This window comes from Cherax quadricarinatus, chromosome 61 (assembly GCF_038502225.1).
Source record: "Cherax quadricarinatus isolate ZL_2023a chromosome 61, ASM3850222v1, whole genome shotgun sequence".
Classification (NCBI taxonomy): Eukaryota; Metazoa; Arthropoda; class Malacostraca; order Decapoda; family Parastacidae; genus Cherax; species Cherax quadricarinatus.
Window position 1 is genome coordinate 5,454,747 of NC_091352.1, and position 27,777 is coordinate 5,482,523.

Sequence of the window (27,777 nt, forward strand, 5' to 3'; positions counted from 1 at the left end):
ATCGGAGGCTGCCATAGTGAAGAGCTCTGTTCCACAAGGCACAGTACTCGCCCCCATCTTATTCCTTATCCTCATATCAGACATAGACAGAGATATACACCACAGCACCGTATCATCCTTTGCGGATGATACTAGGATCTGCATGAGGCTGTCATCTGCTGAGGACGCGGTTAACCTCCAAGAAGATATAAACAAAGTTTTCCAGTGGGCAACGGTAAACAATATGATGTTCAATGAGGACAAATTCCAACTACTCCGTTATGGAAAACTGGAGGAGATAATAACTAGAACAGAGTATACTACTGACTCCGGCCATACAATAGAGCGGAAAAATAATGTAAGGGACCTGGGAGTAGTAATGTCTGAGGATCTCACTTTCAAGGATCACAACAGTGCCACGATCGCACGTGCAAAGAAAATGATAGGATGGATAATGAGAACTTTCAAAACGAGAGATGCCAAGCCAATGATGATCCTTTTCAAATCACTTGTTCTCTCTAGGCTGGAATACTGCTATACATTAACATCTCCATTCAAAGCAGGTGAAATCGCAGATCTAGAGAGTATACAGAGATCCTTTACTGCACGTATAAGTTCTGTCAAGCACCTTAACTACTGGGAACGCTTGGAAGCACTTGATTTGTACTCGTTGGAACGCAGGAGGGAGAGATACCTGGAGTTTACCTGGAGAGAGTTCCGGGGGTCAACGCCCCCGCGGCCCGGTCTGTGACCAGGCCTCCTGGTGGATCAGAGCCTGATCAACCAGGCTGTTGCTGCTGGCTGCACGCAAACCAACGTACGAGCCACAGCCCGGCTGGTCAGGAACCGACTTTAGGTGCTTGTCCAGTGCCAGCTTGAAGACTGCCAGGGGTCTGTTGGTAATCCCCCTTATGTATGCTGGGAGGCAGTTGAACAGTCTCGGACCCCTGACACTTATTGTATGGTCTCTTAACGTGCTAGTGACACCCCTGCTTTTCATTGGGGGGATGTTGCATCGTCTGCCAAGTCTTTTGCTTTCGTAGTGAGTGATTTTCGTGTGCAAGTTCGGTACTAGTCCCTCTAGGATTTTCCAGGTGTATATAATCATGTATCTCTCCCGCCTGCGTTCCAGGGAATACAGTTTTAGGAACCTCAAGCGCTCCCAGTAATTGAGGTGTTTTATCTCCGTTATGCGCGCCGTGAAGGTTCTCTGTACATTTTTAGGTCAGCAATTTCACCTGCCTTGAAAGGTGCTGTTAGTGTGCAGCAATATTCCAGCCTAGATAGAACAAGTGACCTGAAGAGTGTCATCATGGGCTTGGCCTCCCTAGTTTTGAAGGTTCTCATTATCCATCCTGTCATTTTTCTAGCATATGCGATTGATACAATGTTATGGTCCTTGAAGGTGAGATCCTCCGACATGATCACTCCCAGGTATTTGACGTTGGTGTTTCGCTCTATTTTGTGGCCAGAATTTGTTTTGTACTCTGATGAAGATTTAATTTCCTCGTGTTTACCATATCTGAGTAACTGAAATTTCTCATCATTGAACTTCATATTGTTTTCTGCAGCCCACTGAAAGATTCGGTTGATGTCCGCCTGGAGCCTTGCAGTGTCTGCAATGGAAGACACTGTCATGCAGATTTGGGTGTCATCTGCAAAGGAAGACACGGTGCTGTGGCTGACATCCTTGTCTATGTCGGATATGAGGATGAGGAACAAGATGGGAGCGAGTACTGTGCCTTGTGGAACAGAGCTTTTCACCGTAGCTGCCTCGGACTTTACTCTGTTGACGACTACTCTCTGTGTTCTGTTAGTGAGGAAATTATAGATCCATCGACCGACTTTTCCTGTTATTCCTTTAGCACTCATTTTGTGCGCTATTACGCCATGGTCACACTTGTCGAAGGCTTTTGCAAAGTCTGTATATATTACATCTGCATTCTTTTTATTTTCTAGTGCATTTAGGCCCTTGTCGTAGTGATCCAATAGTTGAGACAGACAGGAGCGACCTGTTCTAAACCCATGTTGCCCTGGGTTGTGTAACTGATGGGTTTCTAGATGGGTGGTGATCTTGCTTCTTAGAACCCTTTCAAAGATTTTTATGATATGGGATGTTAGTGCTATTGGTCTGTAGTTCTTTGCTGTTGCTTTACTGCCCCCTTTGTGGAGTGGGGCTATGTCTGTTGTTTTTAGTAACTGTGGGACGACCCCCGTGTCCATGCTCCCTCTCCATAGGATGGAAAAGGCTCGTGATAGGGGCTTCTTGCAGTTCTTGATGAACACGGAGTTCCATGAGTCTGGCCCTGGGACAGAGTGCATGGGCATGTCATTTATCGCCTGTTCGAAGTCATTTGGCGTCAGGATAACATCGAATAGGCTTGTGTTAACCAAATTTTGTGGCTCTCTCATAAAAAATTCATTTTGATCTTCGACTCTCAGTCTGGTTAGCGGCTTGCTAAAAACTGAGTCATATTGGGACTTGAGTAGCTCACTCATTTACTTGCTGTCATCTGTGTAGGACCCATCTTGTTTAAGTAGGGGCCCAATACTGGACGTTGTTCTCGACTTTGATTTGGCATAGGAGAAGAAATACTTTGGGTTTCTTTCGATTTCATTTATGGCTTTTAGTTCTTCCCGCGATTCCTGACTCCTATAAGATTCCTTTAGCTTAAGTTCGATGCTTGCTATTTCTCTGACCAGTGTCTCCCTACGCATTTCAGATATATTGACCTCTTTTAGCCGCTCTGTTATTCTTTTCCGTCGCCTGTAAAGGGAGCACCTGTCTCTTTCTATTTTACATCTACTCCTCCTTTTTCTTAGAGGAATAAGCCTTGTGCATACATCGAGTACCACCAAGTTAATCTGTTCTAGGCATAAGTTGGGGTCTGTGTTGCTTAGTATATCTTCCCAGCTTATATCGGTTAGGACTTGGTTTACTTGGTCCCACTTTATGTTTTTGTTATTGAAGTTGAATTTGGTGAATGCTTCCTCGTGACTAGTCTCATTATGTCGGTCTGGGGCTCCACGCATACATGTCTGAACCTCAATTATGTTGTGATCTGAGTATATTGTTTTTGATATGGTGACATTTCTTATCAGATCATCATTGTTAGTGAAGATGAGGTCTAGTGTATTCTCCAGTCTAGTAGGCTCTATTATTTGCTGGTTTAAATTGAATTTTGTGCAGAGATTTAAAAGCTCGTGTGAGTGTGAGTTTTCCTCAGAGCTGCCTCCTGGTGTTATTACTGCAACAATATTATTTGCTATATTCCTCCATTTTAGATGCCTTAAGTTGAAATCTCCCAGGAGCAAGATGTTGGGTGCAGGAGCTGGAAGATTTTCCAGACAGTGGTCAATTTTTAACAGCTGTTCCTGGAATTGCTGGGATGTTGCATCCGGAGGCTTGTAGACTACCACAATGACTAGGTTTTGATTCTCGACCTTTACTGCTAAAACTTCCACTACATCATTTGAGGCATTTAGCAGTTCTGTGCAAACAAGTGACTCTGCAATGTACAGGCCAACCCCCCCCCCCCCCCTTTTTACCTGTTCACTCTGTCCCATCTGGATAGGTTGTAGCCTGGGATCCATATTTCGTTGTCCAAGTGATCCTTTATGTGGGTCTCAGTGAAAGCCGCGAACATTGCCTTTGCCTCTGCAAGCAGTCCACGGATGAAGGGTATTTTGTTGTTTGTTGCTGGCTTTAGACCCTGTATATTTGCAAAGAAGAATGTCATCGGACTGGTGGTATTGTTGGTACTGGGGGGGGAGGATTATCATAATCTACACTTGAAAAATCTTGGAAGGAATGGTCCCAGATCTGCACACAGATCACTCCCTACGAAAGTAAAAGACTGGGCAGGCGATGCAAAATGCCCCCAATAAAAAGTAGGGGCGCCATTGGTACACTAAGGGAAAACACCATAAGTTTCCGGGGCCCAAAACTGTTCAACAGCCTCCCATCAAGCATTAGGGGAATTGCCAATAAGCCCCTGGCTGCCTTCAAGAGAGAGCTGGACAGATACCTAAAGTCAGTGCCGGATCAGCCGGGCTGTGGCTCGTACGTTGGACTGCGTGCGGCCAGCAGTAACAGCCTAGTTGATCAGGTCCTGATCCATCGGGAGGCCTGGTCATGGACCGGGCCGCGGGGACGTTGATCCCCGGAATAACCTCCAGGTAACCTCCAGGACGTACAAAGTGGACAGGAAGAGCCTGTTTGAGAGGCAGGTGTCAGATATAAGCCACTTTGCGCATATGATGTGTTCTTTTCAAGACTGATGGTCTTATTACATCGACTCAAGGTTGAGGAACTGATTACCTCAAACTCCTTCTGTTCTTCACCATTCTCCTTTGAATGGACTGATGAAGCTGCTATGGTGAAATGTTTCCTTAATAAAGATACCTAAGTGTTGCATAAGTGTCTAATTTATCAGCTAATCGGTTCTCTGAACCATTTATCTACAACAGGACAAGTGTTTCCTGACGCGGGTCTGTCAGATGATGACCCGCCGTTAGAGCTTTTGATAAACTCCAGGCCTTCCGCTGGCTTACCGGTCCACCCCTTTACAAATTATGGTGAGTTATAACCTTGTGGTTAAGCTCACGCTTCACACGGCTAGGGCCTGAGTTCGATTCCCAGCCAGAGTAGAAACATTTGGCGAGTTTCTTTCCACCTGTTGTCTATGTTCCCCATCAGTAAAATGGGTACCTGGGTTAGGTTTAGGTAAGGTTCGTCAGGAAACAGGACAAATGTTTCCTGACGCGGGTCTTAGTCAGATGATGACCCGCCTTTGGAGATTTTGGTCATCTGACCGAGGCCTTCCGCTGGCTTACCGGTCCACCCCTTTAAAAATTATGGTCATTTATAACCATTGTTAGTAGGCTTACCCATGGTACCTGGGTGTTAGTCGACTGGTGTGGGTCGCATCCTGGAACTCTGACCTAATTTGCCCGAAATGTTCAGCATAACAGGGGCTTTCTACATAGTAGTATGTCAGTGATGTCAGCTAGGACTGTATACCATGTACTTGTAGTAAATAAAGATATTATTATTATTATTATTATTATTATTATTATTATTATTATTATTATTATTATTATTATTATGAAGTACTGACGTGTGGCTCAAGGAGCAGGACGCCTCACCTGCCCTGCCGGAGTTTAGGCCTGGAGTTCACCTGATCTAAGTTGATTTTTTGTTGTTTTCGTTTACCCTTCCAGATTATTATTATTATTATTATAATCAAGGGGGAAGCGCTAAACCCAGAGGATTATACAGCGCCTGGGGGGGGATGTGGAAGGCATTCAGGCTTAATTTGGGAAACTGGAGCACAGTTCCAATTCCCTAAATCAAGAGCCCCTCACCAACATCAAGGAACCTTCCTTGAGGGGTTACCCTTCCAGAGAAAACGTTTTTTTTTTCTCTCATTCCTGCCAAGATTTGGGCAAAATTGTTTGTCTCCAGACTCCTGGGTGGTAAAGCTTAATAAATTGATTATTATATCAAGGGGAAGCGCTAAACCCGGAGGATTATACAGCGCCTGGGGGGGGGATGTGGAAGGCATTCAGGCTTAATTCGGGGAACTGGAGCACAGATCCAATTCCCTAAATCAAGAGCCCCTCACCAACATCAAGGAACCTTCCTTGAGGGGAAAGCTTAATAAAGCGTCAGTTTTGGTGGCCCTGAGTAACCCAACAACAACAACTACAACAGTAGACAGCTAACACGTGTTTGGAAAGTTTTCCTCATCACTAACTTCAGAATGGTAAGTAAAAGCCTTTTGATAACAATTATTAGGATTTTCCATAAAAACATATTTGACAGTAAATGGTAGCATTAAAATACATGGTACACCAGCCGCCGTTTTCAGCGGCTGGTTTACCAGTGGGTTTAGATCTCTGCCATGAATGTGATAATAAAGGTTGGGTGTGAAAATAAAATGAAGCTAATTACAAAGTAGAATGTATTATTAATGGTTCTTATATGTTTTAGTTTTTCCTTGGATTAAACCCGATTTCCAACCATTCCTCAGGTGTTATGGCCCCTACGGGCTTAGCACTTTTACCTAAATGTAATAAGTGTTTTATCGTAAAAAGTAATGTTGATTCATTGTTAAATAATCACAGTTACATAAACATAATATTCCACAGTTACATAAACATAATATTTAAATTTGAGTTAATTACAGGACTTTACTGCAGTCCTTATGGATCCTGGGGACATTTGGATTGAAGATTGAGACACTTATGCAGCATATGGAAATCTTTATTCAGGAAACGTTTCGCCACACAGTGGCTTCATCAGTCCAATACAAAGAGGAAGGCGTAAGGAGAGGAGGAGAATGAGGTAATCAGGGACTGATTACCTCATTCTCCTCCTCTCCTTACGCCTTCCTCTTTGTATTGGACTGATGAAGCCACTGTGTGGCGAAACGTTTCCTGAATAAAGATTTCCATATGCTGCATAAGTGTCTCAATCTTCAACTTGTCGGTTTTTCAAACCATTCATCACGACATTTGGATTGTCTATTAACTTTTTATTGGTGCCCACAACTAAATCACCTTTATTTGATACAGAGTGAGTTTAGCCTAAGGCGACAGGCAAGACTTCGTCGAGAATATCTGTACCGCAAGAGTATGGAGGGTCGTCATGCTGCTATGCAGCAGAGGAAAGACACAATCAAAGCATCACTGAAAGGTTTGTTTTTATTTTATTAATATTGTGGTATTTCCATACTGTTATTGTTATAATTATGGCTCGTTCTTAATACTGCTTTCATATCAAGGAGATATAGACTTAATATTACCGTATATGTGGACGAGTCAGATGTGCAATAGTTAGGTAACTTTTTTCAGTCGAATACAGAGATGGTGAATATGGAGAAAGCAGCAGTGGGGAGGTAAAGATGACATGATCAGTTCATCAGCTTTCAGTAAGTAGCTTGAGGTGGTCAGTCCCTCAGCCTGGAGATGTGTTCACCTTCATAGTCCTGAACAGTGAAGCTATATCATAAAATGGGTAAGACTTGATCCCATGGTAAGCAAGTCCTTAAGCTCTCAGGCTAGTGTGTTATCCATTGGACCATTCTGGAATAAGATTCATCCAACTAAATACATTTGTATACACTATTGGGAGGTTAACAAACGTGTTTTTTTATGATTTTCTGAGTACTGAAGTTGAACACATCTCCAGATTGAGGGACTCTCCACCTTAAACTACTTCAAGGTTGATGAATTGATCATAACATCTTTACCTCTCCACTACTTCTGCTGTCTCCATATTTACCACCTCTGTACATGACTGATGAAGCCTACTGCATAGGCAAAACATTTATGAATAAAGATACTTTACTGTTGCACATATGTCCTATTTGTCTACTTACCAGTACAGTGGACCCCCGCTTAACAATCACCTCCAAATGCGACCAATTATGTAAGTGTATTTATGTAAGTGCGTTTGTACGTGTATGTTTGGGGGTCTGAAATGGACTAATCTACTTCACAATATTCCTTATGGGAAAAAATTCGGTCAGTACTGGCACCTGAACATACTACTGGAATGAAAAAAGTTCGTTAACCAGGGGTCCACTGTATTGTATATCATTATTATATTGCATTCAGTATATACGTATATACAATATTTGTATTTGCACACCTGTTTATAGTTACATAAATAGAGCTTATATTATAATATCCCTTCTGCACTGCTTCTTACATAGCTTAAATTATGGCATTATGTTTCCATATCAAGAAATACTCTTGTCTGCATTTTCACATGATTTTACAAATTTAAAAGTACAGTACAGCCTCGCCTCACTTAGTGATGTACTTATATACTGATGACTTGGACTTACAATGGGCTCTCTGACCAGTATGCATACCTAAATTATGTATATTAGAGCTGATTTCCTCTATTCTGTTTATTACAGTATACAGTACACTACTGTATAAACATTTAAAAATATACTGAAAATGTTATAAATGGTTCATAGGTGACATTAAAACAGTATCAAAGGTGGCTGACAAACCCACTACCATTATAGTATGCTCCTTGCTTAGCGATAAATTTGTTTACCGACGTAGTCTTAGGAATGGAACTTGATTGTTAAGTGAGGAGAAGCTGTAGTTTCATATTCCATCTTATTATTTGTCTTTCCATCCTTCAGTCTTTCTTCATGATTCATACTTCTTAATTTTAAAAGTTATTTTTTTTTTCATATCGGAAAGCTTTCTGTTGTAACACTGTATTTTTTGTTTTTGAAGGTGCAGACATTATACTCGTATCACAGCTGCATGTTCCTGTTTTAGTTTTAACATGTTATTATAAAAAAACATTTTAACCATCATAGTCCAATACAATGAATGTCTTGATTAACTTGAAAACATAACAGCTGAGTACCCTAGTCCTTTTTATATTAATTACTGTATATCTGATTTCTTTATGTATTATTATTGCAGAGGGTAAAGAAATTCCCACTGCCCTGCAAAAGAAGGCTTTGAGGCTCATGGCTGCTGGTGATTGGGATGACCCTGGACCTCAGTTAGCTGTAGAACTGGGTGGAGAAGCTGCAGGTGGTTCAACCAATGTTGATGATGAGTACAGATGGGCTGGTGTGGAAGACCCCAAGATTGTCATCACAACATCCCGAGATCCATCGTCTAAACTTAAACAATTTGCAAAGGTCTGAATAATCACTTTAAATTTACAGTGGACCCCTGCCTTACGATATTAATCCGTTCCTGAGAGCTCATCGTAAGCCGAAATTATCGTTAGCCGAATTAATTTTCCCTGTAAGAAATAATGGAAATCAAATTAATCCGTTCCTGACACCCCAAAGTATGAAAAAAAAAAATTTTTTACCACATGAAATATTAATTTTAATACACACAAACTGAAGAAGACATGCACAATTACTACTCTGCTAAGAATAGAATACATGACACTTACCTTTATTGAAGATCTGGTGATGATTGATGGGATGGGAGGAGGGGAGAGTGTGGAAGTTATTGTTTAGAAGGGGAATCCCCTTCCATTAGGACTTGAGGTAGCAAGTCCTTTTCCAGGGTTACTTCCCTTCTTCTTTTAATGCCACTAGGACCAGCTTCAGAGTCACTGGACCTCTGTCGCACAACAAATCTGTCCATAGAGCTCTGTACCTCCCGTTCCTTTAAGACTTTCCTAAATTGGGCCATAACATTATCATTGTACAGGTTGCCAACACGGCTTGCAGTAGCTGTGTTAGGGTGATTTTCATCCCACTTTGCACACATTTCCTTAATCTCTTTTTTCAATTCCATACTAATTCTTGCTCTTTTTACCACAGGGATGGCACTAGAAGCTTTCTTGGGGTCCATGGTGACTTATTTTGCAGTTACAAGTACTAAAAACACTGGGATAATGTGAAATGTACCGAATGTATGTGTAGATACAACCGCACTGGCTGGCTTGTAAGCACTGGTGCTGAGGCCACACGTGGGACGTGTCCCGGACAAATCACGTAAGGCGAGTTTTTTATCGTGAGGCGAGGCAAAATTTTTGCGTTCAAATGCTTCGTATGGCGGATTTAACGTAACACGGTGCGTTCGTAAGGCAGGGGTCCACTGTATTTGTAATAAGTTAAAAACCTAAAATTGACTTAGTAATTTATGATTAGGATATTGTTGTTATAATATGCTTTTGTTTTAATTTTTTTATTGTTTTAAACACACTGGCCATTTTCCACTGACATAGGTGACAAAAAAAAAAACTTTCATTGTCACTCATTCAATCACTATCATGTTAGAAGCATGCTGACATCACAGTTCATATGACTCTCCAGACTACAACATCTTCATCCCTCTTTCACAGTACAGGCACTGTACTTCCCACCTCCAGGACTTGAGTATGGTTAAGTGGTTTCTTTAAATCTCTTCATAAATGTTACCTTGCTCACACTCCAGCAGCATTTTAAGTCATAAAAAAAACACTCCTCCATTCCTGTCTGATATGCTCACATAAGCCTGTTGAATGCCCAAGCCCCTAGCACTCAAGACTTCCATTTACAGTACAGTAAATGTAGGTAAATTCTATTTACAGTACATTCTTGTCTGATTTGCCGGAGTAGTCTCAGCCTGGGTTGTGTCCATGAGGTGACCCAGCAACTATAGAATGTTTAGACTATTTATAGTACAGTAAATAGAATTTACCTAGGGTTGAAGGTTTAAATTGATGTTAGTCAGGAATAATTCTGATACTTTAGTTAATTAAGATAGCACATACAGTGTTCATAGCACAGTAAGGGATATGAATGATATTAAAGATTATGTTGAAAAGAATGGAAAATTAGAAAATTGCTCTGAATAGCGCAGCAGCATTATGAGAACTAATTACAAATACTACTGAAAATTTTCAAAAGTGAAAATGTCACATACTGTATATAGCATCAAAAAATTAATGTGATATAGAATTCATTATAGTTCAGTGGGAAGAAGATTGGGGAAGGGGGCAGAGGAGTTTGACTACTTGATCAGCCATTTGATGTAATTTATTTGTGTTTGGGCCCTTCAAGGCCATAGTTTTGTTTATAAAATACATTAGTTGTGCCTGTTCCTTGTACCATAATAGCTTTTGAGACCACAAAACTATTAATAAATTAGTAACCATGAGGGTGGGGTGTGCTTTGATACTAGTAAAGGGCACTTGATCCAAGGAATTTGAGCTACTCTCCTCAGTTTGAACCTATATATTTCTCATTGCCCAGGCACTTCATGACCTTTACTGCAATTAAATAGCAATACAATAAATTCCACTGAATACTTGTTCTGCAGGAGGTTAATACCTATTGTGTAATTAATAATTTTTTCTTGTATTTATTTCTTTTCTGAACAGGAAGTGAAGCTTTTGTTTCCCAATTCTCAGCGCCTAAATCGAGGTAATTATGCAAATAAGCAGCTGGTGGAGGCATGTTGTGCAAATCAGGTGACAGACTTCATCATTTTGCATGAAACCAGGTTAGTTCATTTTTTTTTTTTTTTTTTCAACAAGTCGGTCGTCTCCCACCGAGGCAGGGTGACCCAAAAAAGAAAGAAAATCCCCAAAAAGAAAATACTTTCATCATCATTCAACACTTTCACCACACTCACACATTATCACTGCTTTTGCAGAGGTGCTCAGAATACAACAGCTTAGAAGCATATACATATAAAGATACACAACATATCTCTCCAAACTGCCAATATCCCAAACCCCTCCTTTAAAGTGCAGGCATTGTACTTCCCATTTCCAGGACTCAAGTCCGACTATATGAACATAACTGGTTTCCCTGAATCCCTTCACTAAATATTACCCTGCTCACACTCCAACAGATCGTCAGGTCCCAAGTATCATTCGCCTCCATTCACTCCTATCTAACACGCTCATGCACGCTTGCTGGAAGTCTAAGCCCCTAGCCCACAAAACCTCCTTTACCCCCTCTTTCCAACCCTTTCGAGGACGACCCCTACCCCTCCTTCCTTCCCCTATAGATTTATATGCTTTCCATGTCATTCTACTTTGATCCATTCTCTCTAAATGACCAAACCACCTCAACAACCCCTCTTCTGCCCTCTGACTAATGCTTTTATCAACTCCACACATTCTCCTAATTTCCACACTCGAATTTTCTGCATAATATTTACACCACACATTGCCCTTAGACAGGACATCTCCACTGCCTCCAACCGTCTCCTCGCTGCTGCATTTACCACCCAAGCTTCACATCCATATAAGAGTGTTGGTACTACTATACTTTCATACATTCCCTTCATTGCCTCCATAGATAACGTTTTTTGACTCCACATATACCTCAACGCACCACTCACCTTTTTTCCCTCATCAATTCTATGATTAACCTCATCCTTCATAAATCCATCCGCCGACACGTCAACTCCCAAGTACGTATCTGAAAACATTCACTTCTTCCATACTCCTCCTCCCCAATTTGATATCCAATTTTTCTTTATCTAAATCATTTGATACCTTCATCACCTTACTCTTTTCTGTGTTCACTTTCAACTTTCTACCTTTACACACATTCTCAAACTCATCCACTAACCTTTGCAATTTTTCTTTAGAATCTCCCATAAGCACAGTATCATCAGCAAAAAGTAACTGTGTCAATTCCCATTTTGAATTTGATTCCCCATAATTTAATCCCACCCCTCTCCCGAACACCCTAGCATTTACTTCTTTTACAACCCCATCTATAAATATATTAAACAACCATGGTGACATTACACATCCCTGTCTAAGTCCTACTTTTACCGGGAAGTATTCTCCCTCTCTTCTACACACCCTAACCTGAGCCTCACTATCCTCATAAAAGCTCTTTACAGCATTTAGTAACTTACCACCTATTCCATATACTTGCAACATCTGCCACATTGCTCCTCTATCCACTCTATCATATGCCTTTTCTAAATCCATAAATGCAATAAAAACTTCCCTACCTTTATCTAAATACTGTTCACATATATACTTCAATGTAAACACTTGATCTACACATCCCCTACCCACTCTGAAGCCTCCCTGCTCATCCGCAATCCTACATTCTGTCTTACCTCTAATTCTTTCAATTATAACCCTACCGTATACTTTTCCTGGTATACTCAGTAAACTTATTCCTCTATAATTTTTACAATCTCTTTTGTCCCCTTTCCCTTTATATAAAGGGACTATACATGCTCTCCACCAATCCCTAGGTACCTTCCCCTCTTTCATACATTTATTAAACAAAAGTACCAACCACTCCAACACTATATCTCCCCCTGCTTTTAACATTTCTGTCATGATCCCATCAGTTCCAGCTGCTTTACCCCCTTTCATTCTACGTAATGCCTCACGTACCTCCACCACACTTACATTCTGCTCTTCTTCACTCCTAAAAGATGGTATACCTCCCTGGCCAGTGCATGAAATTACTGCCTCCCTTTCTTCCTTAACATTTAAAAGTTCCTGAAAATATTCTCGCCATCTACCTAATACCTCCCTCTCCCCATCTACTAACTCCCCTACTCTGTTTTTATCTGACAAATCCATACTTTCCCTAGGCTTTCTTAACTTGTTTAACTCACTCCAAAATTTTTTCTTATTTTCATTAAAATTTCTTGACAGTGCCTCTCCCACTCTATCATCTGCTCTCCTTTTGCACTCTCTCACCACTCTCTTCACCTTTCTTTTACTCTCCATATACTCTGCTCTTCTTATAACACTTCTGTTTTGTAAAAAACTCTCGTAAGCTACCTTTTTCTCTTTTATCACACCCTTTACTTCATCATTCCACCAATCACTCCTCTTTCCTCCTGCCCCCACCCTCCTATAACCACAAACTTCTGCCCCACATTCTAATACTGCATTTTTAAAACTATTCCAACCCTCTTCAACCCCCCCAGTACTAATCTTTGCACTAGCCCACCTTTCTGCCAATAGTCGCTTATATCTCGCCCGAACTTCCTCCTCCCTTAGTTTATACACTTTCACCTCCCTCTTACTTGTTGTCGCCACCTTCCTCTTTTTCCATCTACCTCTTACTCTAACTGTAGCTACAACTAAATAATGATCCGATATATCAGTTGCTCCTCTATAAACATGTACATCCTGGAGCCTACCCATCAACCTTTTATCCACTATTACATAATCTAACAAACTACTTTCATTACGTGCTACATCGTACCTTGTATATTTATTTATCCTCTTTTTCATAAAATATGTATTACTTATTACCAAATTTCTTTCTACACATAGGCTCCCCATTTACATTTACCCCTGACACCCCAAATTTACCTACTACTCCCTCTATAACATTTTTACCCACTTTAGCATTGAAATCCCCAACCACCATTACTCTCACACTTGATTCAAAACTCCCCATGCATTCACTCAACATTTCCCAGAATCTCTCTCTCTCCTCTACACTTCTCTCTTCTCCAGGTGCATACACGCTTACTATAGTTCATTGTACAAGCTTTTATTCATCTAATAACTTGGACAAGTGGTCAGTATATTAATTCTGAAACACCCCCATTACCTAATGACAATTCATTAAATTACACTCAGTATTTTACTCCAACAAAATATGATTTCTTTAAAGAGCATTATTTATGCACTTAATCTCACATTGTTGTTAGTAATATTTTGCACATGGTTTAGTAATGAAAGATTTTTGCTTTTGGGCATTCTAATGTTTGCATCATGGCTGTATTTTAGACAGTAAAAATAGAAGTAGTGTATGTAGCTTTAGGTTTTAATTTTTTTTTTTTCAACAAGTTGGCTGTCTCCCACCAAGACAGGGTGACCCAAAAAGAAAGAAAATCCCCAAAAAGAAAATACTTTCATCATTCAACACATTCACCTCACTCACACAAGCACTGTTTTTGCAGAGGTGCTCAGAATACAACAGTTTAGAAGCATGTATGTATAAAGATTCACAACATATCCCTTCAAACTGGTCTTTGTTCAAAATAGTTTTTAGAGTAGGTACTGTAAGGGAGATAGAAACTGTTGTTTAGTAAAAGGACATGAATGCAACTGGGTTTACACTATACCCTGTAGAGGCTGTGACAGGATATATTTAGGTGAACAGCAAGAAACCTCGAAACACGCCACAATGAACATATTAATGCATGTAGGCACGATAACTTGAACACCGCCTGCATACCACACCGAAACTCTGTCAATCATCTCACGAAATTCAGGGACGCCCCCAACTAGTGATCAAAGAACATAATTTTTGCAGATGCAAATGCCTTGAATCAGCATTAATCACTGTTTCTAAACGCCCCCGCGGCCCGGTCTGTGACCAGGCACAGTTAAACAAAACAAAGACAGCTTTATCATCCCTGAAGTCTTAGCAAGAATCCTCCTGAAAACAGGAAACCCTGCCATCACATAATTGCTACTACATGAAAGGACGGGCCCAGTTTGGGCCAACAGGCCTCCTGCTGTGTTCCTCCTTTCTTATGTTCTTATGCAATAGAGAAGGGACACTGATACATGCCTTCTCAAATTCATCCATTTACATTTGCCCAACCTATTTTTTATGCTTCCCAAGCCATAGCTTTTGTAACCTTTCTTTCTCATGTACCAGCTGACTTTTCCACCACATGTATACTACTACTACTACTACCTCTACTTGTACTACACCTCACTCAAAGCCTATATATATACCCTCTGTGTCCATGTATTGCTTATAACAGCTTGACAAAACTCCTGGAGAGCAAAATGTTGCCACAATAAAATGTCACATTAGTTGCATTTGCGTCTTTTTACTTAACATATCGTCGGTATTCTATCAATATTAACAACAAACTATTGTTTAGATAGGATTGCTTATAAATTAGGTAAATGGAACTGTTAACCAAACAGTGAATGTGTTACATTCAGAGAAGGCAATGAGTTACACTGCTAATTGTTTGAATACCGTACATCTTTCTTTCTTTCAACATACCAGCCATATCCCACCGAGGTGGGGTGGCCCAAAAGGAAAAACAAAAGTTTCTCCTTTCAAATTTAGTAATATATACAGGAGAAGGGGTTACTAGCCCCTTGCTACTGGCATTATAGTCGCCTCTTACAACACGCATAGCTTAAGGAGGAAGTATTCTGTTCCACTTTCCCATGGAGAAATACTGTACATCTCTAAAGTAAAGTGTGGGGGAAATTTGTGAGGCAGTGGGTAAAATGAAAGGGGGTAAGGCAGCCGGGATTGATGGGATAAAGATAGAAATGTTAAAAGCAGGTGGGGATATAGTTTTGGAGTGGTTGGTGCAATTATTTAATAGATGTATGGAAGAGGGTAAGGTACCTAGGGATTGGCAGAGAGCATGCATAGTTCCTTTGTATAAAGGCAAAGGGGACAAAAGAGAGTGCAAAAATTATAGGGGGATAAGTCTGTTGAGTATACCTGGTAAAGTGTATGGTAGAGTTATTATTGAAAGAATTAAGAGTAAGACGGAGAATAGGATAGCAGATGAACAAGGAGGCTTTAGGAAGGGTAGGGGGTGTGTGGACCAGGTGTTTACAGTGAAACATATAAGTGAACAGTATTTAGATAAAGCTAAGGAGGTCTTTGTGGCATTTATGGATTTGGAAAAGGTGTATGACAGGGTGGATAGGGGGGCACTGTGGCAGATGTTGCAGGTGTATGGTGTAGGAGGCAGGTTACTGAAAGCAGTGAAGAGTTTTTACAAGGATAGTGAGGCTCAAGTTAGAGTATGTAGGAAAGAGGGAAATTATTTCCCAGTAAAAGTAGGCCTTAGACAAGGATGTGTGATGTCACTGTGGTTGTTTAATATATTTATAGATGGGGTTGTAAGAGAAGAAAATGCGAGGGTCTTGGCAAGAGGCGTGGAGTTAAAAGATAAAGAATCACACATAAAGTGGGAGTTGTCACAGTTGCTCTTTGCTGATGACACTGTGCTCTTGGGAGATTCTGAAGAGAAGTTGCAGAGATTGGTGGATGAATTTGGTAGGGTGTGCAAAAGAAGAAAATTAAAAGTGAATACAGGAAAGAGTAAGGTTATGAGGATAACAAAAAGATTAGGTGATGAAAGATTGGATATCAGATTGGAGGGAGAGAGTATGGAGGAGGTGAATGTATTCAGATATTTGGGAGTGGACGTGTCAGCGGATGGGTCTATGAAAGATGAGGTGAATCATAGAATTGATGAGGGGAAAAGGGTGAGTGGTGCACTTAGGAGTCTGTGGAGACAAAGAACTTTGTCCTTGGAGGCAAAGAGGGGAATGTATGAGAGTATAGTTTTACCAACGCTCTTATATGGGTGTGAAGCATGGGTGATGAATGTTGCAGCGAGGAGAAGGCTGGAGGCAGTGGAGATGTCATGTCTGAGGGCAATGTGTGGTGTGAATATAATGCAGAGAATTCGTAGTTTGTAAGTTAGGAGGAGGTGCGGGATTACCAAAACTGTTGTCCAGAGGGCTGAGGAAGGGTTGTTGAGGTGGTTCAGACATGTAGAGAGAATGGAGCGAAACAGAGTGACTTCAAGAGTGTATCAGTCTGTAGTGGAAGGAAGGCGGGGTAGGGGTCGGCCTAGGAAAGGTTGGAGGGAGGGGGTAAAGGAGGTTTCGTGTGCGAGTGGCTTGGACTTCCAGCAGGCATGCGTGAGCATGTTTGATAGGAGTGAATGGAGACAAATGGTTTTTAATACTTGACGTACTGTTGGAGTGTGAGCAAAGTAACATTTATGAAGGGGTTCAGGGAAACCGGCAGGCCGGACTTGAGTCCTGGAGATGGGAAGTACAGTGCCTGCACTCTGAAGGAGGGGTGTTAATGTTGCAGTTTAAAAACTGTAGTGTAAAGCACCCTTCTGGCAAGACAGTGATGGAGTGAATGATGGTGAAAGTTTTTCTTTTTCAGGCCACCCTGCCTTGGTGGGAATCGGCCAGTGTGATAATAAATAATAAAAATATGTGATGAATGAAGTTCAGACCCATGACAGGCCAGTCCTAGATCTAACAAGCCAGTATGTTAATTTTTATACTATACCAGCCTAATATGATTCACCCAACTAGGTATATTTTTATACCTTAGGAAGGTTAACATGAGCCCCACTATGACCACAGTGTAGGATTTTACAGACGAATCTAATGCTAACCTGGCTGTGGCAAATTGTAGCTCAAGTCCCATAAAGCCACCATCAGTGACTTAAAATCATAATAACATGACAAGTCATTAATATTCTTATAAGAAGCTTCTAAAATGGCGGTGGCTCTGCAGATCATTGCCTCTTGAAGTGTGGTCTTGGTTGGTCGGGCCATTGTTCCTCATGGCACACAGTCTGATGCAGGCACCAGAGCCTGGGTAATCAGGTGCAGTTTTCACTTGATGGCTGGTCTACTGGTGAATTCCCCCATATTTGCACCTCATGCCTTCCACTCTTGCAATAGCTACTTCAGTGTGTGAGTCACTCTCCAATATTTTCCAGGTGCAAACCATGATAAATGTATATCTTGTGGTTCAGATAGCATTGTTTGAAGAACTGAAGGCCTTCAAAATACTGTAATCATGTGTTTAATGCAACACATGCGGGTTGCATAAGCTCTTTCCGCATCCTCCAGATCTCTGGGCTTGCAAGCCCTAAAAATAAGAAAATGCTGTCAGTGTGCATAGTACTGAAGCCTACTGCATATAGTTACCCCCAAAATTACCATGAGTGGCTTGACACATTGCTTTTAAGGTTTTTGTTATTCAATCTGTCATTTTTTTTACAGTTATGACAGCATGTTATTCCATATTTTATAGTATCTGCTTTGATTATGGTTTTTTTCCATTTACTGTATATTTTTATGTTCTGGTAACAACATGTGCATTCAAATAATTCACAGAGGCAATCCAGATGGACTGGTCATCAGTCACCTTCCCAATGGTCCAACAGCATATTTCACCCTAGCAGATGTTGTGATGCGTCATGATATTCCCAACATCAGCACCATGTCTGAGCAATATCCACACCTTATCTTCCACAACTTTAAGACTAAGTTGGGAACCCGGGTAAGGTGTCTGCTTAAAAATTAATAAAACTATTAAATGCCTTAGAGGTATTCTTTTTAGACAATATTAAATACATGTACTGTGCAAAAGAATCTAAATGCATCTTGTATAATCTGCATCTTATAAAACTCTCCAACAGCATATATTATTATTATTATATCTTTATTTACTACAAGTACATGTACATGGTATATAGGCCTAGCTGACATCACTGACATACTACTATATAGAAAGCCCCTTGTTATGCTCAGCATGTTGGGCAAATTAGGTCAGTGTCCCAGGATGTGACCCACACCAGTCTACTAACACCCAGGTACCCACTTTACTTGGTGGGGAACATAGACAACAGGTGGAAAGAAACACGCCCAATGTTTCTACTCTGGCTGGGAATCGAACCCAGGCCCTCGCCATGTGAAGCGAGAGCGTTAGCCACCAGACCACCAGAGCCCCTATGTAATAGCAATTGGAAATATCCAGGAGTTTTGTGGAATACTAAGGGTTGTCAGGAATTTTAGAATATGTTCAAGCAAGAATGTGGCAGTATGCAATTTTTTCATGGTTTTTCTGAAAAGGGTATGATTATATAAAAATTTACCTTTCAAGAGAAATTCCCTAATGTTTCTGAGGAGCTCTTAATTCAAGGAATTGGACTTGGCCCCCCCCCATTCCTTGGATTGAACCTTACTTCTCCCATTTCCCAGGTGCTTTATGACTTCCTCGGGTTTAACACTTGTCTGACTGTATAGAGATTGCGGATATGAGAAGTGCAACATTTAACAATTTCGTTGGTGTGTCCAACAAATGACAATGAAGAATCCAGGTAGACACCCAGATCCTTCACTGATCCCACAGGCTACAAACTGAGAGTACCACAATCAAAGGCACCAAAATCTCCACTCTGTATTCACCTGAGGTTTCCCCTGACAATCAAAATCTCTCTTACTCTAAATTTTATTTGCCATCCAGGTCCAAATACCCAGCAAAAGAGAACTATAACAGTTTTGCATCTTCCACATTTAGAACCTGCATGTAAACATATATTTTGTCAGCATACAAATGATAATCAGTTCCATAGGCATCCAACAATAAGGCTAAGCCACTTACAATAAATAGCAAACAGTATGGTATGGGTTCAAGAACTAAGCCCAAAGAAATGCCATTAGGGCAAAGAAGACACCTCAGATACAATCATTGACTACCACTTGATATGACCAGCCAGAAAGGTATTTTAGAAGCAGTAGTGTGGTATCCCTGAGGCCACAGCCAAAAAGATAATTTTATAAGTAATCTTTGATAAGTGGTATGAAATGCAACAGAGGGGTCCAAGAAAATTAGCAACAGTGCATTTCCTAAACAGGGTTAAGTGCCAAATTATTATAAACATTACACAAAGAAATCTTGGCTGCATGAAAGGGTGTGTACACAGACTAAACACACAGTAAGACATTACTTTAGAAAAGGAAACAACTGATCAAAAACAGCGTGTTCAATCAGTTTAGAAAGGAACATAAGGTTAAAAATGAGATATAAAAACATAAGTAATAATAAAAGAAAGGATAAAAAGTTCATAATGTATCTTAACCCTTTCAGGGTCCAGAGGTCAAATTTCAAAGTGTGCACCAGGGTCCAAGAATTTTCAAAAAATAATTTTGTTATTTTTTCTTATGAAATGGTAGAGAATCTTTTTCTGAAGGTAATAAAAGAAAAAGTATGAAATTTGATGGAAAATTGATGAAATTATGCTCTTGCGAATTTTGATGTGTTGGCGATATTTATGCATCAGCGATTTTGCCGACTTTGATTCCCATTTTAGGCCAATTACATTATTCCAGTCGGCCAAATTCTTAGCTATTTCACTAGTATTACTTCTATTCTATTGATTGAGCACAAGAAATTGCCAAGTCAAATGTTTCAACTACAAAAAAGCTGTATAGTCCTTGTGGCTTAGCGCTTCTTTTTGATTATAATAATAATCAACTACAAAATAAAGTGATTGGAAATTGGTAATTTGGCCAATTTAATGCAAAGTTCAAAATATTCCAGTTTCAAAATAGGGTCCAGAATAAATAATGCAGCCATTCCTGGCACTAAACTAACATTTCCTCTGTTCATTAGTTATGTTTTCAGGCTTTACAAATTAATTTCATTTTGATTTTTTATTCACATAATGAATTTTTATTCAAACCAAAAAATAAAAGATTTACTGTTATGTAATATTGTAATAATTGTATAAATAACATCACCACATTTGTGAACGTATATTAGACCCACCAGCTGGCGTGTATTAGACGTGTGAGGTCATTTGTTTACTCTTGAACATCGGCAAAAATTTAACATTACTACTCTGAGTTCAGTTTCAAGCCATTTCCAGTTTTAAAACCAATCAAAATCATCTCTATTTCTGTAATATATCTTCCATTCTATCAAATGAGACCAAGAAATCGCAAATACAACTGTAAAAGTTGCTGTTTTAATTGAAAATTATGGTCTCAGTTTTTTCCTCTCATTATGCACTGTGTGCTGCAGTAATTGTTTTATGTGGTGCACACATACCACATAGATGTATTTTCTCATATCTAGGCCCAAATTTACTGCTCACACCTTGTCAGGGTGAGCTGAGCTCATGGCGTAGATCTATGGTTTGGACCCTCAACGTAAAGCCGTAGATCTATGGCACGGACCCTGAAAAGTGTTTACTTGCCCATAGATACTATTTATGGGTATGAAGACACAGCATGCAGAACAAGCTTTTATTGGGACTATGTTTTGCTAAGAGTAAATAATGTTCTGCCTTAAGTGAAGCATTGTTTCAATAAAAGTTACTTCTGTATTCTGTCTTCATATTTATACCTGTTGGCATTAAGCCTGGATTTTAATAATTCTAGAGTTTGATTTATGATTTAAAAATTGCTATTTATTTCTTTTTCTTCAATTTCAGACACTCAACATTCTCAAGTATCTGTTTCCAGTTCCTAAAGATGAGAGCCAAAGAGTTGTTTCTTTCATTAATTGGGATGACTGGATCCTTTTCAGACAGCATATTCACAAGAAAGTTGATGGTGGAAAAGACCTTACTCTTCATGAGATAGGCCCACGCTTCAGTATGAAATGTGAGTTATTTTATACGTAATCCTGACAGGGGAACTTATATTGGTTATCAAAAAAATTTTTCGTCTTCCAAAGTTTTTCTTTAACTTCAGTTTGCCTGGTCTGATAGGATTCAATTTTTCTACACTGGTGAATTAAAACCCAAGGAAGGTTCATACAAATTTGTGAATTTCAAAGCCATTCCTGATTATAATTTCTGTGCAGTAGACTGAGAAAGCCTTTTCTGATTGGCTTCAGATTTTCAACATCAGTGTATTCTGCTTAACAGAGGGTTTCTGTTATTATTGGAATATGTAGATGTTGTATTGCCAGTTGTATTTTCAAACTGATGTATTATTTTTGTGAAATAAGGATGCCTCACCTAAATGGCTTGAATATATAATGTCTGATATATCCTGTGGAAAGGATGACACCTTTAAGTGTAGACTGAATAAGTACAAATTTTCCAAATTTACTAACATGGTTAATAAACTCAGAATTGTTGGAATACATGTGATAACTGTCGAATGCCTCTTCTAATCGGCTTTAAACTTTCAGCAATGCTGGTGTATCTTAGAAATTTTTTTGGATTGATCTTGGGCTGTTTTAGAGACAGTTTAATAATTTATTTAAAAAATGCAGGGTAAAGGTGATTTTGTGGGAGAAGGGCTTGGACTTCCAGCAAGTGTGCATGAGCATGTTAGAAATGAATAGAGATGAATAGTTTTTGGAACCTGACAAGCTGTTGGAATGTGAGCAGGGTAATATTTTGTGCAGGGATTCTGGGAAACCGGTTAGCCAGACTTGAGTCCTGGAAATGGGAAGTACCGTGCCTGCTTAAAGCTATTAGTGAAATTGAAAGAAATTCAAAATATTTCTTTTCATATGCCAAAAACAAGGAGGGGCTTGAGATATTACACAGACGCAGAAATATTTCCCAGTACGACTCTGTGTTTAGGATCGGTCTAAGCTGATTTCTTCATGAATGAGTACAAGCGCCGATAGATTTCTGCAAAGACAGTGTTTTCATTTACCCCTCTCGCGTGCCCTGTATGAGTGATGGTGAAAGTATTGAAAGCTAAGAACTTTCCACTTAAAAATCTTTGAAAGAGTGGGCTTGCAAATCAGATTCCCAAAATTGGGTCGGCCTCTCACAACTACTGGGACACGATGCACTGGAAGAAAATAAGGGCATTTACAAAAGTGTATCATCCTTTGCGGATGATACTAGGATCTGCATGAGGCTGTCATCTGCTGAGGACGCGGTTAACCTCCAAGAAGATATAAACAAAGTTTTCCAGTGGGCAACGGTAAACAATAATGTTCAATGAGGACAAATTCCAACTACTCCGTTATGGAAAACTGGAGGAGATAATAACTAGAACAGCTGACTGGTGGGAAGTGGCTGACGTGTTGAAAAAAAAAAAAGTGGTACCTCAGGACACGAATTTAATTCGTTCCAGAAGGCTGTTCCAGTGCTGATACCGAACGAATTTGTTCCCATAAGGAATAATGTAAATTAGATTAATTCGTTTCAGACCCCGAAAAATACACTTACAAAAGCACTTAAATACACTTACATGATTGTGTGAGTTTTGAGCTGTTCGTATCACAAGGAAAATGGCAACAAGAAGTAAGAGGGAGGTGAAAATGTATAAACTAAGGGAGGAAGAAGTTTGGGTGATATATAAGCAACTATTGGAAGAAAAGTGGGTTGGTGCAAGTATGAGTAGTGGGGGAGTTGAAGAGGGTTGGAATAGTTTTAAAAATGCAGTATTAGAATGTGGGGCAGAAGTTTGTGGCTATAGGAGGATGGGTGCAGGAGGAAAGAGGAGTGATTGGTGGAATGATGAAGTAAAGGGTGTGATAAAAGAGAAAAAGTTAGCTTATGAGAGGTTTTTACAAAGCAGAAGTGTTATAAGAAGAGTAAAGTATATAGAGAGTAAAAGAAAGGTGAAGAGAGTGGTGAGAGAGTGCAGAAGGAGAATAGATCATAGAGTGGGAGAGGCACTGTCAAGAAATTTTAATGAAAATAAGAAAAAAATTTGGAGTTAAACAAGTTAAGAATGCCTAGGGAATGCATTTATTTGTCAGTTAAAAACAGAGTAGGAGAGTTAGTAGATGGGGAGATGGAGGTATTGGGTAGATGGCGAGAACATTTTGAGGAACTTTTAAATGTCAACGAAGAAAGGCAGGTGGTAATTTCATGCACTGGCCAGGGAGGTATACCATCTTTTAGGAGTGAAGAAAAGCAGGATGTGAGTGTGGAGAAGGTGAGTGAGGCATTATGTAGAATGAAAGTGGGTAAAGCAGCTGGAACTGACGGGATCATGACAGAAATGTTAAAAGCAGGGGGGGGATATAGTGTTGGAGTGGTTGGTATTTTTGTTTAATAAATGTATGAAAGAGGGGAAGATACCTAGGGATTGGCAGAGAGCATGTATAGTCCCTTTATATAAAGGAAATGGGGACAAAAGATATTGTAAAAGTTATAGAGTATACCAGGAAAAGTGTATAGTAGGGTTATTATTGAAAGAATTAGAGGTAAGACAGAATGTAGGATTGTGGATGAGCAAGGAGGTTTTAGAGTGGGTAGGGGATGTGTAGATCAAGTGTTTACATTGAAGCATATATGTGAACAGTATTTAGATAAAGGTAGGGAAGATTTTATTGCATTTATGGATTTAGAAAAGTCATATGATAGAGTGGATAGGCGAACAATGTGGCAGATGTTGCAAGTATATTGAATAGGTGGTAAGTTACTAAATGCTATAAAGGGTTTTTATGAGGATAGCGAGGCTCAGGTTAGGGTATGTAGAAGAGAGGGAGACTACTTCCCGGTAAAAGTAGGTCTTAGACAGGGATGTGTAATGTCACCATGGTTGTTTAATATATTTATAGATGGGGTTGTAAAAGAAGTAAATACTAGGATATTCGGGAGAGGGATGGGATTAAATTATGGGGAATCAAATACAAAATGGGAATTGACACAGTTACTTTTTGCTGATGATACTGTGCTTATGGGAGATTCTAAAGAAAAATTGCAAAGGTTAGTGGATGAGTTTGGGAGTGTGTTTAAAGGTAGAAAGTTGAAAGTGAACATAGAAAAGAGTAAGGCGATGAGAGTACCAAATGATTTAGATAAAGAAAAATTGGATATCAAATTGGGGAGGAGCATGGAAGAAGTGAATGTTTTCAGATATTTGGGAGTTGACGTGTCATCGGATGGATTTATGAAGGATGAGGTTAATCATAGAATTGATGAGGGAAAAAAGACGAGTGGTGCGTTGAGGTAGTATATGTGGCGACAAAAAACTTTATCTATGGAGGCAAAGTGTAGTAGTACCAACACTCTTATATGGGTGTGAAGCTTGGGTTGTAAATGCTGCAGCGAGGAGACGGTTGGAGGCAGTGGAGATGTCCTGTCTAAGGGCAATGGGTGGTGTAAATATTATACAGAAAATTCGGAGTGTGGAAATTAGGAGAAGGTGTGGAGTTAATAAAAGTATTAGTCAGAGGGCTGAAGAGGGGTTGTTTAGGTGGTTTGGTCATTTAGAGAGAATGAATCAAAGTAGAATGACATGAAGAGCGTATAAATCTGCTGGGGAAAGAAGGTGGGTTAGGGTTCATCCTCGAAAAGGTTGGAGGGAGGGGGTAAAGGAGGTTTTGTGGGCGAGGGGCTTGGACTTCCAGCAAGCATGCGTGAGCGTGTTAGATACGAGCGAATGGAGATGAATGGTATTTGGGACCTGACGAACTGTTGGAGTGTGAGCAGGGTAATATTTAGTGAAGGGATTCAGGGAAACCAATTATTTTATATAGCCGGACTTGAGTCCTGGAAATGGGAAGTACAATGCCTGCACTTTAAAGGAGGGGTTTGGGATATTGGCAGTTTGGAGGGATATGTTGTGTATCTTTATACGTATATGCTTCTAAACTGTTGTATTTTGAGCACCTCTGCAAAAACAGTGAATATGTGTGAGTGAGGTGAAAGTGTTGAAGGATGATGAAAGTATTTTCTTTTTGGGGATTTTTTCTTTCTTTTTGGGTCACCCTGCCTCGGTGGGAAATGGCCGACTTGTTAAAAGAAAAGAAATCAGGGAAACCAGTTATTTTTATATAGCCGGACTTGAGTCCTGGAAATGAGAAGTACAGTGCTTGCACTTTAAAGGAGGGGTTTGGGATATTGGCAGTTTGGAGAGATATGTTGTGTATCTTTATATGTATATGCTTCTAAACTGTTGTATTCTGAGCACCTCTGCAAAAACAGTGATGATGTGTGTGTGAGGTGAAAGTGTTGAAGGATGATGAAAGTATTTTCTTTTTGAGGATTTTCTTTCTTTTTGAGTCACCCTGCCTTGGTGGGAGACAGCCAACTTGTTAAAAAAAAAAAAAATTACATTACGTTATCCATGGAAGCAAAGAGGTAAATGTATGAGGGTATAGTGGTACTAACACACTTATGTGGTGAATGTTGCAACAAGAAGAAAGCTGGAGGCAGTGGAAATGTTGTGTCCGAGGACATTGTTCAGTGTGAAATATAATACAGAGAATCTGTAACTTAAAGATTAGAAGGAGGTGCAGGGTTTCTAAAAGTATTATCCAGAGGTAGAGGAAGGGTTATTGAGGTGGTTTGGACATTTAGAGAGGATAGAACAAAATAGAATGACTTAGAGGGCATATATGTAAATCTGTAGTGAAAGGAAGGTGAGGTAGGGGTTATCCTAAGAATGGTTGGAGGGAGGAGGTAAAGGAAGTTTTGTGTGCAAGGGGCTTAGACTTCCAGCAAGCATGCATGAGCATTATGGATAGAAGCAAGTGGAAACGAATGGTTTTTATGAACCGACTTGGTGTTGGAGTGTGAGCAGAGTAACATTTATGTAGGGATTCAGTGAAATCGGTTAGCCGAACATGAGTCCAGGAGATGGGAAGTACGGTGCCTATGCTCTGAAGAAGGGGTGTTGATATGTTGCAGTTTTTTAACTGTAGTGTAAGCATTCCTCTGGCAAGACAGTGATGGAGTGAATGATGATGAAGGTGTTTCTTCTTTTTCAGGTCACCCTGCCTTGGTGGGAAACGGTTGATGTGTTAATAAAAAATATATACGTACTACATACATATACTGCACACAATACATATACGTATATTTTTTTTTCAGTATATCGCATCATTATGGGAACCATGGATAAGGAGAGGGCTGCAGATACAGAGTTTGTTCTTCGACCCTACATGAACACTGCAAAAAAGAGGAGATTCTTGTCAGATGATGATCCCTGGTAGATGAGTGGTATCAGAATAAAAAGAATTGTTGAATAATATTCAGTGATTCATGTACTGTATCGGATTTTACAACTTGGTTTTAGTCTGGACAAAATTATGAGGGTGGCAACGGATGGCGTTGTGTGTAGTGAACACTCACGTTGTTTACATAGCAGTTGTTGGTGGTGATCCCTTGATTTTGTGCATTTCTTAGTGCATTTTGCTAACTTTTAACCCTAGCTATGGCTAGGGTTAGGTTAATAGCTCTACTAACTTGTCAATAGCTATGGCTATTAATGAGTTAATTGAGCTGTCAGGTACGTAGTACTACACTGCTTTTTATACCTACAGTAATTCTTTTTAAGCACAGTATATTATTGTACCTGTTTCATTTATATTAATGTTTAAGTTTCTAGCAAACCCTGGTGCTTTAGAGACACAAGAATTATTATTGTTCAATTATTATTACATGATCTGTGTTTGTCTTGTAAAATCAGTATTCTGGCAAGATTTATTAACCAGGGGTACCGGGAAATCAGTGTTGTACCTGTACTACAGTAAATTTTAATTGTCAAAGTATTGTTTTAATAAACCTTCTACTGTAGAATCCATTAAAAATTTTTTGGAAAAAAATCAATTGTTTTAGTAGTTACAATTTAAATAATGTATTATACAGTATCTTCAGGGTAATACAGGGTTATATTGGCTATATGCCTGCTGCCCCTGTTCACCTAAAATGGGTTGGCAAAGTATGCCCTGCCATTGTCTAACAGTAGAAGAAAAAAACAGTAAATAAAAGAGATTATTCTATCATCTGGCCCCTTCATACAGTTTTAAATTTTCTATTGCTAAAATGACCTTGATAACCTATTTTATACATGTGTGGTTTCCTTATTCCAGTACACAATACGGTCATGATAGATCA

At 39.7% G+C, this 27,777-nt stretch overlaps 1 protein-coding gene across 1 annotated transcript; it reads left to right on the forward strand.

The window, feature by feature from the left end:
• The first annotated feature begins 5,613 nt into the window (after window positions 1-5,613).
• On the forward strand, window positions 5,614-27,428 carry LOC128699416 (U3 small nucleolar ribonucleoprotein protein IMP4). Its single transcript, XM_053792105.2, has 7 exons — window positions 5,614-5,747; window positions 6,559-6,679; window positions 8,440-8,663; window positions 10,850-10,971; window positions 18,341-18,506; window positions 21,445-21,616; window positions 26,752-27,428. Exons 1-7 carry the CDS (start codon window positions 5,745-5,747, stop codon window positions 26,871-26,873), a joined length of 930 nt encoding a protein of 309 aa, XP_053648080.1. The 5' UTR covers window positions 5,614-5,744; the 3' UTR covers window positions 26,874-27,428.
• The last annotated feature ends 349 nt before the right edge of the window (window positions 27,429-27,777 follow it).

Bases quoted from the DNA above. Each gene is read 5' to 3' on its own strand.
- LOC128699416 (XM_053792105.2), top strand. The intron at 6,680-8,439 runs GTTTGTTTTTAT...TTATTATTGCAG, and splicing joins AATCAAAGCATCACTGAAAG to AGGGTAAAGAAATTCCCACT. The intron at 21,617-26,751 runs GTGAGTTATTTT...TTTTTTTTTCAG, and splicing joins CCCACGCTTCAGTATGAAAT to TATATCGCATCATTATGGGA.